This window comes from Cebus imitator, unplaced genomic scaffold (assembly GCF_001604975.1).
Source record: "Cebus imitator isolate Cc_AM_T3 unplaced genomic scaffold, Cebus_imitator-1.0 Scaffold8, whole genome shotgun sequence".
NCBI classification, from domain to species: domain Eukaryota; kingdom Metazoa; phylum Chordata; class Mammalia; order Primates; family Cebidae; genus Cebus; species Cebus imitator.
The window spans coordinates 739,672-752,073 of NW_016107323.1; the positions used below are offsets into that span (position 1 = coordinate 739,672).

The 12,402-nt window shown below is 45.5% G+C and overlaps 1 protein-coding gene across 1 annotated transcript in view; it reads left to right on the top strand.

The window, feature by feature from the left end:
• Positions 1 to 12,402, top strand: part of STAB2 (stabilin 2) — a 169,233-nt gene that overhangs the window by 67,431 nt on the left and 89,400 nt on the right. The window contains exons 19-25 of the mRNA XM_017540297.2: positions 432 to 494; positions 2,778 to 2,864; positions 3,964 to 4,050; positions 5,112 to 5,223; positions 8,304 to 8,484; positions 10,305 to 10,398; positions 11,468 to 11,626. Of these exons, the coding sequence (XP_017395786.1) occupies positions 432 to 494; positions 2,778 to 2,864; positions 3,964 to 4,050; positions 5,112 to 5,223; positions 8,304 to 8,484; positions 10,305 to 10,398; positions 11,468 to 11,626 (783 nt within the window). The remainder of the gene's footprint in view (positions 1 to 431; positions 495 to 2,777; positions 2,865 to 3,963; positions 4,051 to 5,111; positions 5,224 to 8,303; positions 8,485 to 10,304; positions 10,399 to 11,467; positions 11,627 to 12,402) is intronic.

Here is a 12,402-nt window from a genome sequence, read left to right on the forward strand (position 1 = left end):
ATATCCTTAAGTCTGTAATCAAAGCTAATGCCTCATCCTTAGCACGGGTGAATAACTGCAATGCCTCCTCAGAGGCAGGTGCCTTCCTGCATGCAGAGAATTGATCAGAAATCTGGAGCCTGTGGACAGGCTGGCTCTGAAAGAAGTAAAGAAAGGAGCTGCTCTGCGCAGGCTCAGCTTTCTCTCCCAAACTCCCCCAAAGTCCCCAGCAAGGACTTAACTCCTTTTCTCCATGGTAGAGTCATCAGTGTGGGGGGTGGGGGAGTGGTGGGCATAGGATCATGGTTGAGGGGGTAGGGGAGAAAGAGGGCAGAATCATGGCTCAGTGGGGTTTCCTTCACAGGGAGGGAAGCATGAAACCAGAGACAGGACTGTCGCCACTGTTCCCTCTCACAGGGATACCTGCACTGACCTCCTGTCTTTCCCTCCAGGGCACTTGTGTAAGCTGTGTTCTGATGGACGGGAGCAGATGTCCTGCTAACACTGAGCCCACGGTGAGTGTGACAGCTTCATAAAAGCACAGATCCAAGCAACTCTACTGGTGTGGTTTCTCAACCTATCTACCTTCCTTCTTTGGAAGATATTAATTGCAGCTGGGGTAATATAAGATGGGCTCTTAGCCTACTATATGGGGGATGGTGGGAAGAGATCCCACAAACCTGTGTTTGAATCCTTGTTTATTGACCCTAGAGATATTGTTTAACCTTTTTACTCTAATTTTCTCCATCTGTAAATTATAACAACGAAAAGATTCACATAGATAAAAATGCAAGCACAATACCTAAATCAAGTAGTCACTCAGTTCCTCTCCCTTTTTCCCTTTTGGGGCTGTGATATTACAGACGTCCACTTGTGAGTGGTACTGGCATATTGTGCAGAACCGTCTGTAAACAAGTCCTAATATTTGTTCTTCCCAAGCACTCTTCTGCAGAGACATGCAAGAAATATCAAGAAAATAATAGTGGGACTATCAATAATGTCCAGGTTTAATTGAATTCTGTACACATTTATTGAGGATTGATCGTATATCAGACATAGTGCTTGGTTCCAGGGGCATGAGGATGAATAAGAAATAGTTTTGTTTTACTTTTACCTTGAGAAACTCCATCTAAAAAGGAAAACAGATAGTTGTGCAATAATCTATCATTCATATGCCAAGCACTCTATTGGTGGTAAAAAGCAAAGTATTCTAAGGCAAAAACGATGTTAGAAATTTTTGCCTATAAGTTTATCATAAGAAAGAACTTACCGACCAGAAGTGGCATTAAATGCTAGAATAGATCACTAAGGAAGGTTATGAGCTCTTTATTGTGATTCTAGTGTGAAGTATTTAGTAAAGCAAAGCATTAAGATTAAATAGGTGCAGGTGTTCAGATATTTATTTTGTCTAACGAAGCCATTACCCCTGAGTCCTTCAGGATGCTGTCAGTCAGGGAATGTGAGAGGGGAGAGAAGAGGAAATTGTGTTGGCAGGTGTCACAGTGATTGCTGTGTGCCAGATATTGTTCTAAACGCTTTATGCAGCAGCCCACAAGGCAGGTATATTATTACTATAACCAATGGATGATCGGGGCACGAAGGCAAGGAAATATAAACCACCTCGTACAAGGTCACACAGCTGACATGGCGGAACCATGATTTGTTCTGTGTGTTTAATCACCATTCTAGACTTGCCTGGGGGAGGGGGAGGGAATGAGACATATGGGTAGAAGCCAAAAGTAGCCCTCAAATTACCCCTCCTGGGATCCCACAACCCACACCTGGTTAATTATCCTGAGACACCCCCAAAAAAAGGACTGTAGTGCTCCTTTCTAGTGACCTCAGAGTTCCTTCATATACCTAATATTTTAGGATTTTATAGCCCAGGAAGATCTCATTGCTCTCTTCTTGACCAAGAGCCTAAGATGAAGGGGTAAGCTTGACATCAACAATTATCTAAAACAAAATTTGAGCCAGAGACTAAATTCGTGACAAAACTTGCAATCAGCATTATCATCAATATTTTCTTGATATTTCTTGATATTTTACAGATTAGGCAGCTGAGGCCCACAGAGACTACATGACTGTGATCCTAAAGTCAGTACGTGATAAGACCCATTCCCTAGACCTTAAGCTTACTAGCAGCGTTTCATGGAAAAAAATGATTTAACCTGTCTGGACCTCAGTTTCTTTATCTATAAAAAATGGCATGAAAAACATCCATATAGAACTGAAGATTGATGAACTCCTCTGTGCAATGTGTCTGGCCCATAAACGGTTCTCAGTAAATGTCAGTTCTAGATAATTATGAGTGGGCATCGTTGTTTAGAGAATGGAAGGATGCATATAAGCCTGCCCCACTCCTAAGAGGAAAACTCAGACTATCGCTATTTTGTTTGGAAAATCTTTCAACGAAATGTAGATAGACTCTTTGCTGGCTCCACCATATCTCTATGGGAGGATCTTAGGGATGGCTGAAGATTGAAAGGGGAGACTAGACCACATCCAGAATGAACAGAAAATATTTTCTGCTTAGAGACATCTGCCGTGGCATGGAAGAGGGAGCAAAGATCCATGGCCATGGATGGTGCAAACCCTGGCCTGTATTCCACCAACAAGGGAACAGGCCTAAAAGAGGGTGCCCACGCTTTGATGTAGACCCAGTTCTGCTGGTGTGGTCCAGCACTCTCTCCTGACATCAGTGGTGAAATAGAAGTAGAACGGGAAGTGTCTGCAGAGGGTGTGTGGTGCCTAAAACATGCTGACCGCCATGCTTTCCCTCCTTGTCTTTCTCCCAGAAATTCATCACACACAGATGTGTCTACAGTAGGAAGTTTAGGAACCTGAAGTATGGCTGTGCCCGGTACTGCAATGGCACCGTGAAGGTGAGGAGAGCATGGCCAAGGCCCCATCTAGACCAGTAGGGCCAGGCAGCTCCAGGGCCACATTCTTGGGTCCTAGGGTCTGTGTGGTCACAGGTGGCTGGTGCTTGGTGTTGTCTTCCTGCAGAGGAAGCAAAGGTAGATTCTTCAGATGGTGACCTGACCATCCCCTTCCCTGCATCACACAACAGCCTCCCATGGTTCCCTACCCTCTTAACAGTGACACTTGAAGCTTCCCCACATGGCCCACCCTCTGCCTGTGGCTCTGACCTGCCTCTCACCCCCGTTCCTACCTCAGAGCATGCACACTTGCCATTCCCTCCCTCTGAATGCTCTTCCAGATTTCCCTGAGGCTAACTCATCTTCTGAGTCTCCATCAACCAGCCCTGTCACCACCAATCCACAGTGGCCTCCCTAGTGCCCACCTGACTTCTGGCCCTACCTGCCACCGCTGGATGATATTTTGTTTTCTCAGCACTCACCGTTCTCTGAAATGGTTTTGTTTTGTTTTGAGATGGAGTTTTGCTCTTGTTGCCCAGGCTGGAGTGCAATGGTGTGATCTTGGCTCAATGCAACCTCCGCCTCCTGGTGTCAAACGATTCTCCTGCCTCAGCCTCCTGAGTAGCTGAGATTACAGGCATGCGGCACCTCACCCGGCTAATTTTGTGTTTTTAGTAAAGATGGGGTTTCTCCATTTTGGTCAGGCTGGCCTCAAACTCCTGGCCTCAGGTGATCCATGCAGCAGCCTCCCGAAGTCCTGGGATTACAGACATGAGCCACCACACCCAGCCACGTCTTGTTTTACTATTTTTTAAAATTCATGCATTGACTCTTCCCTGACTTAGAACATTGGCTCCATAAGCGTGAACCTCCCTCTGTCCGTTCGCACAGTGTTAGAGCCAGGCCAGCACCCAGGGAGGGGCTCAGTAGAGTCGTGGTGACCAGATGACTGAGTACTAGCCATGCCATCAACCACCAAAGAAAAGGGCGAGCTCCTAAGGAGAGGCGAATATAGTATAATCATGGAACTAAAACGCATCCCCTTTGAGGAAGTGGTGCTCGGCCTGAGGTTTCAAAGGGCAACACTCATTTTGTTTCTCAGATTCCAAAGTGCTGCAAAGGCTTCTATGGTCCTGACTGCAACCAGTGTCCAGGAGGCTTCTCAAATCCATGCTCAGGAAATGGACAGGTGAATACTGAAGACCGGCCTTCCTTAAGTCAAAGCAAACAATGATTTTTAAAACTTCTAAACCAAAATATGACACAGTGCTGGCTACTCTTCCCAGGAAGCAAAAGAAATGATCCCTTACTAAAAGAATAGCAGGGGTCTGTAGAAGAAGGAATCCGGGTCTGGGATGAGGGGGATGGGAGAGAGAGATTCCTGTGATGTTATTGCGGGCTGCAGGACCTTGAGCAACTCAACAAAGATCTCTGGGCCTCACTTTCCTCCTGTGGGAGATATCAGGGTTGACCTGCATTGATCTTCAAGACTCCTTCCAGAACTAAGGTTTTATGACAGCTAAAAAATAGCTCTGTCTAGTGATTGCTTTTTTGAACTTAGAAGCAAAACCTAGTGAAATGTGACAGCCAAAACTTAACTCATCTAGCTTGGAGGCAAAAGTAGCTATGGTTTATACAGGGAAATTTTAGATCTGTGCATTTAATAAACCCACATTTAAAACATGGCTTTTTCAAGGGGAGAGTCCAGCCATGAGTGGGGACACCATGAGGACAGGAGAATAGGGAGAGGCCAGTACTAATGACTGTGGCCAGGGGTTAGAAAGGCCCCACGCCCAACGCTGCTGTCAGTCAGCATGGACATGACCTTGCCAGGGTTAGGGAGGTGGGAGGCAGATGTGCTTACTACTGAAGAGAGAACACACTGCAGTTTGGAGTCACAGAGATGAGCAAGTGAGAATGTAAAGAGAGAAAGGCCAGTTACTCATTCTGGAGGCGCCTGTCTTATCACTTATCACTTATCCCTTAAGCGTTGTTGAAAGGTTCCCAGTTCCGAATTGTGACACCCCCTTGAGTGACTTCCCTTAAAGTTCTAAATCCTGGCTCGGGATTCCCAAGCTGGGCACTGCTTTAGCATCCTCCCTGGTATCACATGACTTCACTTTCCATGAGGAGTCCCAAAGGGTCATGTCAAGTGAGATTTAATCTGAATTCAAAGAATTCAGGCCATGAAATGAAAACACCTGAGAAGTATGTGTCCTAACGGCCCACGGGGCCTGCCTTTGCTCCCAGTGCTCAGATGGCCTCGGCGGCAGTGGGATGTGCATTTGCCAGGAGGGCTTCCAGGGCTCCCAGTGTCAGTTCTGCTCTGATCCCAATAAATACGGACCTCGGTGTAGCAAAAGTAAGTGGCCCTTCCAGAGCTTCCTTCCACTCCTAAGCAAGGCTCCCCCTGGCACTGCAGCAAGCTACCGGTGCAGGGCTGGTGTCTCGGGACCCCTTTTCTTGGGGTACGCCATCATCACAGAGCGTTCCTTAAGCTTTGGTTCTCAAACTGGAGAATATGTCAGAGGGCTGAGCCCTGAGCCCCGCCTGCCGAGTTTCTGATTCAGTAGGGCCCCAGTGGGTCTTCAGAATTTGCATTTCTAGCAAGTTCCCAGGGGGCGCCAACACTGCTGGGCTGGGAGCACACTTTGAAGACCACTGTCCAAAGGGTTCTCTACATTCTTGGAGTGATGGTGCGCTCTGCATCAAGAAACAGATTCAGGCCAGACACAGTGGCTCATGCCTATAATCCCAGCACTTTGGGAGGCTGAGGCAGGTGGATCACTTGAGGTCAGGAGTTTGAGACCAGCCTGGGCAACATAGCAAAACCACATCTCTACTAAAAACACAAAAATTAGCCAGATGTGGTGGCGGGTACCTGTAATTCCAGCTATTTCAGAGGCTGAGGCAGGAGAATCACTTGAACCCAGGAGGCGGAGGTTGCAGTGAGCCAAGATCAAACCACTGCACTCCAGCCTGGGTAACAGTGAGACTTCATCTCAGAAAAAAAAAAAAAAAGAATCAGATTCACTCTCTACCATTTAGGCAAACCACCTCCATCAGCTCCTTTATTTGCCAGGTACGTGACCTTGAGCAAGTTACTATACTTCCCTAGGCCTCAGTTTCTTCATCTGTAAAATGGGATGGTAATAATATCAAGTGCCTTTTAAGGTTAGTACAAACTATAAATAAAAATCACTTGCCTTAGAACCATACCTAGTACAAAACATGTGCCACAAATATTATCTCCCTATTGTTGTTGCTGTTAGTCTAAGTACAGTAACATAAATATCAAGAAGCTTGTAAAACATGTAGAAAGTTCCACCACAATAGGCAGTGAAAAACATGAAGTTATATAATCTCAGAAAATGCATTCTGTTCTTTAAAATGACATCCTTTGTATATTTAAATAAATATATGTATATTTTTGACATATATTTCTAAGCTAACAGCTCGTTGTGGAGTCAGACCAACCTGAAGTCCCCACACTCCAGCCTACCAACCGTGTGATCTTAGAAAACAGCTCTCAATTTCTTGACCTATAAAATGATAATAGTGGTACCTACATTATAGGTTTCTGGCAGGATTAAGTTAGACCGTAATTTGGGGCTTTTAGCACAGAGCTTGTACCAAGCAAGTCATCAATAAGCAAAACTGCATCTGTTACTATCGCTACTAACTCATTTGTTATGAAACACACAACCCTTCTGCTCTCCTACCTTATTTGAGCTTCACAAATAACTCTCAGGACAGATGGGAAAGCAGAGCACGAGGCTGCTGAATCCACTCCAACGTTCTTTTTGCCAAATTAGATTTCCATATTAGAGGAAGAAAAAAATCAGGGTTTATCCCAAGGCCTGACGGTATCGGCATTTGTCTGAGGCTAGCCCGGCAGGACACCAAGGCTGGGATGGGGCAGTGGGCTTCTAGCTGTCACACCTCTCATTCCAGGGCTGCAGCTGCACACAGTCTCACACAGGGGTCTCGTTCCTTGCACATAAGGCACTGACTTAACTAAAATTGTGTAAAAACTATTGTTTGCTTTAAATCCGGCCGTGGTTTTCCAGCCCTGCTCACTAGTGTCTGTCTTCTCTTTCCTGGATGTTGGCTCCAAGCACCCACACTAATTCCTCTCCCATGGGTCCTTTCTGGGGCTAAACTCCAGATTTCTTTATTTCTGATCCTTTTCCAAGCCCCCTCAATCCTTGTCATGTGCCTTTGAAAATCTCCATGTCCTTCTTTTCACTCCCACACGTATAGGAACCTGAGTCGGATGAGGTGGCTTGTGTTGTCATTTTTAAAAATACCTGTAATTGAAAGCAAATGCAGCAGCTAAGGTTGAAGGGGATAACAGTGACATAGAAAAGCGGTTCACAGAACAATCTACGGTGTTTACACAGCCACAAACAGAAATGGACTTTGAACTCCGATTCAAGTTTCTCCCTGGGAATTTAGCAGCAAATTGGGCAGTTTGCTTCCTCTCTTCGAGCCTCAGCTTCCTGATCTGAAAAATGGGGGTTATAAAAGTACCTACCTGCTGGGACTGGTGACTATTAATGAGATGGTGTGTGTGGAAGGCTGACCCAGTGCCTTGAATCAAGTCAGTGCCCAGATATCAACCATTGATTATCATTGGTTTCCTGTGATAGAGTGAAAAACAAACGCATTAGCTATACATCAGGAGCACTGCCAGCATGGGAGACCACTTTTAATTATTCCAGAATATCTTCATGAAAGGTGAGAAATTTCCAGGCTAAACTCACCAACCAGGAAGTAGTTGAAAATGGAGTTCTTTGGCCTCTTTCAAAGTGTAACACCCTCTTCTTCCCCACACCCCCCACACAGTAGATAAAAAGGAGTTATTTTTTCTTTCCTTCTTTTTTTTTTTTCGGAAACAGGGTCTCACACTGTTGACCAGGCCGGAGTACAGTGGTGCAGTCATAGCTCACTGCAGCCTTGACCTCACAGGCTCAAGTGATCTTCCCACCTCTCAGCCTCTCCAGTAACTGGGACCACAAGCGCACACCATCATGCCCAGCTAATTTTTATATTTTTTGTAGAGACAGGGTTTCATCATTTTACCCAAGCTGGTCTCAAACTCCCAAGCTCAAGTAAGCCTCCCGCATCAGCCTCCTTGAGTACTGGGATTACAGGCATGAGCCACCGTGCTCAGCCCTAAAGGAGTTCTGAGACCGAGTTCTTCCCCTCCTGGATGGGACAAGTAAGCTCTCCAGGGGCTGTCCCAGGTACTCTGAGAACACTTGAAACTCCAAGAAATAGCAGCCCGAGTCTTCCTCCAGCTCAGCTCCCAGACTCTGCTTTGACAAGAGTGAGTGGGGGGTGAGAGGAGGTGGTCCCTGTCCTCCACCAGGGTGCTCTGCCTCAGTGCTCAGCTTGTCCCCAAGTCCTGGACGGATGTCCCTCCTCCTCCTCTTTCAGAATGCCTGTGCGTTCATGGAACATGCGATAGCAGGATAGACAGCGACGGGGCCTGCCTCACTGGCACATGCAGAGACGGCTCTGCTGGGAGACTCTGCGATAAGCAGTCCTCGGCCTGTGGGCCCTACATCCAGTTCTGTCACATCCATGCCACCTGTGAATACAGCAATGGGACAGCCAGGTAAGTCTGTGAAGGGATGGCCCTTAATGATGCAAAGCCACTGTGTTACCTGTAGACGGAGCCAGCCCATATCTAAACTCTGAACTGAGGCCTGTTATCTCCAGCTGATGGTGTGGCATTTGTGAAAACAACCTCAGTCTGAGCTGGGTTTCAATTGCAGCACTCCCTGCTTTAAAACTTACCATCTGTGAGACTGTGGGCAGGTTACTTAACCTCTCTGAACCTCACTTTCCTCAATAGTACAGTGAGGATAATGATACCTACCAAGCAAGGCAGTTGTGGAGATTAGCAGAACTGAATGCAAAATCACCTAGCACCAAGGCTAGCACATCAAAGATGTTCTGTCATAGAAATGACCATTATTATCACTACATATGTGAAAGAAATGAAGATTTGCCCAGCAACTTTCCAACCTTTGAAAACACCTTTGCTTTTTAAGGCTGTTAACAATTGCTCCCTGTTAAAGGCATCTTGCAGGAAACTGGGTCTTTAATCAATAGACGGCCATTTGTTTCCTTAATACTGTCTAGCATTCTGCGGTGCGTTTGGGGGGAAAATGCCAGAGGAAATTTACCTCTCTGGAAACATCTAGCTCCAAGGCAGTAACCACCTAAAATATCCTGAGAAATGAAGAGGATGTCTGGAATTCTTGGCCCTATTCTAACATCGCTTTTCTTAATTTTTATTTACATAGTTATTTATTTTGGTCTGCCTCTCCCACTATAGGGTATAGGAGACGAGAGATTATCTCATTTCCACAGTTGTACAATAAAAATGCCTTTTCCTAAGGAGTTAGAATCTATATCAGTGCATAAGGCAAAACCACATGTAATAAAAATTACCCTGGTAACCTATGAAATCATCCACAGAGGACTGTCAGCATGGGTCTCTATGAACTACATTGCCTTAGGTAAATCAAACATTATTGGAACAGATGACCCTATTTCTTCATTTGGTCACTAGATAATGTATTTTGTTCCTCTAGGAAACTTGATACATGAAAAAGATATTTTTTACATTTTTGTAAGGCACGTATGACTGGGTTTGCAGTAGGACACGGGGGTGCAATGTCCCCAACATCTATCATAGAGCACTCAATAAATATTGAACAGATGAATGAATGAATGAATGAATGAACAAATGAGCCACATTTAATAGTGAAAGTATCATCACGATACATTTTGAGAGAAGCATCTGGAAAGGTAATGGATCAAGAAACCAAGTAAGCTCACAGAAGAGGCACTTGGGAATGTGGTGTTGGGGGTAAATAAAACCTCTGAGGGGCCAGAGAAGGGGAGAGGAGAAGTCTCACCGATTGTCATTTTCAAATATTTTAAGAGTTGTTGCATAGAAGATAAAGCAGAGCTCTTCTTTGCTGAACCAGAGATAATAACTAGTATTGAGCAGGGAGAGTTCTAAAGAGGCAGGTTCTGGTAAAATAAGAGCAGAGAAGCTGCCAGGTGTTGAGCCTTATGATCTGCAAGCGCCCTGCCAAACACTCCATGTGCATTTGCTCATTTAACCTTCAACCTCATGTGGGAGGTGTTAGGCCCATCTTCCTGATGAGAAATAAGGTCTCAGTTGTTAAGAGACTCGTGCAGGGTCACACAACTGCTAAGAAGTGGGTGGGCTTTATTTCCACCCAGGCATATCTGATTGCAGACTCCGGGAGTACCCCGGCCACATTTGAGCACTGACTTCCTCCACAAGAGCAAACCATGGAGCCATTTGGCCAGGAACTGGCTTATCTCTAGTGGCTGGCTCTCTTCTGGGTCGTTGGCGCTTATTCTAGGGCTGATTTTGCACATTCTCCTTTGCAGCTGCATTTGCAAAGCAGGATATGAAGGAGATGGAACTGTGTGTTCTGAAACGGACCCTTGCACAGGACCGACTCCAGGAGGCTGTAGCCGCAATGTGAGTACTGGTCTTTATTTCCAACTTGCCTGGTTTCTTGTTGGCTTTTTTCAGTTGGTTGGTTGGTTTTTTTAGGAAATCCTGATGAAAGATGTTCCACAGGTCAGTGTCTGATCACTTTCCATATGCATGAAGCATTTGTGTTTAAACCTTGAATTTTTATTTTATTTTGGACAGGGTCTCACTCTGTCACCCAAGATGGAGTGCAGTGGTGCAATCATAGCTCACCGCAGCCTCAAACTCCTGGGCTCAAGTGATCATTTTACTGATTAGGAAACTGGGGTCTGGGGGAGTTCAGTGACTAAGTTCTGTTGTTGGTAGGGGTATAGCCAGAACCTACCATTGTTTTCAAGTATCACCACCCCTACCTGACCCTAGTCACCTTCATTCCTTACCTATCATTTAGTAACTGGTTTCTTTGCTTCCTCTCTTCCCTACCCACAGTGTATTCCCTGCCCACAGCCAGAGTGGCTTGAAGTGAATCAGATCATGTTTCTCCCAGGTTTAAACCCCTTCAGTAATTTCCTCTGGCTCTGAGGATAAAATCTAGATAAAACCACCTGACCCCAGTCTACCAGATTCCCTTTGAATGAGCCTCATCTCAACATCGTATCTTGTACCTCTCTCCTAATTCTATCCTCCAGCCTCCTGGCAAAGCTCCTCCTGAGAGTCCTGGGAGCTGGTATCGTGGAGTTGGGTTCTCACATTATACAGAGCTGGGCTCAAGCCTTTTTAAAGCTATATGACCTTGGGCAACACCTGTTTCCTTTGCTGTAAAATATAATAATGCTTTTCTCAAGATGATGATTTACATCTGCAAAACAATATAAATAGTCCCTGGCTTAATAACTGTCACAGCGATGTTTAGTGGCCATGAACTGGCCAGCTCCCAGCAATTTTATTCTTTAAATGATCTAATATTTTCATGAATCTCAATTCAAATCAAGCATTTCCACCTTTCTCAATGCAAATATGTGTTTCTGGAACGTATGTCTGGAAATCCTCTCTTTCGGAATCATACGACTAGACTGAGGCTTCAGAGGTTTTGTTTTTTCTCTTCCTCCTGCAGGCAGAATGCATCAGAACTGGCACAGGCACCCACACCTGTGTGTGTCAGCCGGGCTGGACAGGGAATGGGAGAGACTGCGTGGAGATCAACAACTGCCTGCTGCCCAGTGCAGGCGGCTGCCACCACAACGCAACATGTTTGTACGTGGGTCCCGGGCAGGTAGGTTGGACGTGGCAGCAGCAAACAGAAAGCAGGAATCCTGCAGTTACTTTCTTTCCCCTCGGGACACAGAGACGCTTTGGCCAGAACTTACTGCAGCTTTTTTCAATCATTTGTGGCAGTGAAAATGGGTTCATTACCATAATGAACCTATGACGGGGTATTATCCCTTCTTATAGAAAAGGAAATTGAGGCAACATGAAGCTAAGCTATTTGCATAAATCACATTGAAAATAGATAGTGCAAGATTTGCACCCAGACAGTCTGACTCCAGGGCTGCCCTCTTAGTCACCACCCTAGACCAACCTTATATTTCTATAGCTTTGTAGCATATTGATCACTTTCACTCACTGTCATTTAATGGAGAACAAGACAGAGAAGGCTACTACTTGGAAATTAATCAGCTCCAGGAGAGGGGCTACCAACTACACTAGGATTGTGGCCATGGGAAAAAAAAAAAAAAGGCAACTGATAAGGCTCCCTCCCCCCATCCAGCCCCACCTGCTTCCACCTCTTCCCACAGGTAGGACCAACAGGTGTGTTTATAATATAAGGCTAAGAAGGTCAGAACACGTGGAAGATGGGAACCAGGATTTGAAATTGACTCCCTTATCTTTTGAATCTTGATACAGTTTCTCACTTTTATGTTTTAGGCTGAACTTTTTTTTTTTTTTTTTTGAGACAGAGTTTCACTCTTGTTACCCAGGCTGGAGTACAATGGCGCAATCTTGGCTCACCGCAATCTCCGCCTCACCCAGGCTGGAGTGCAATGGCGC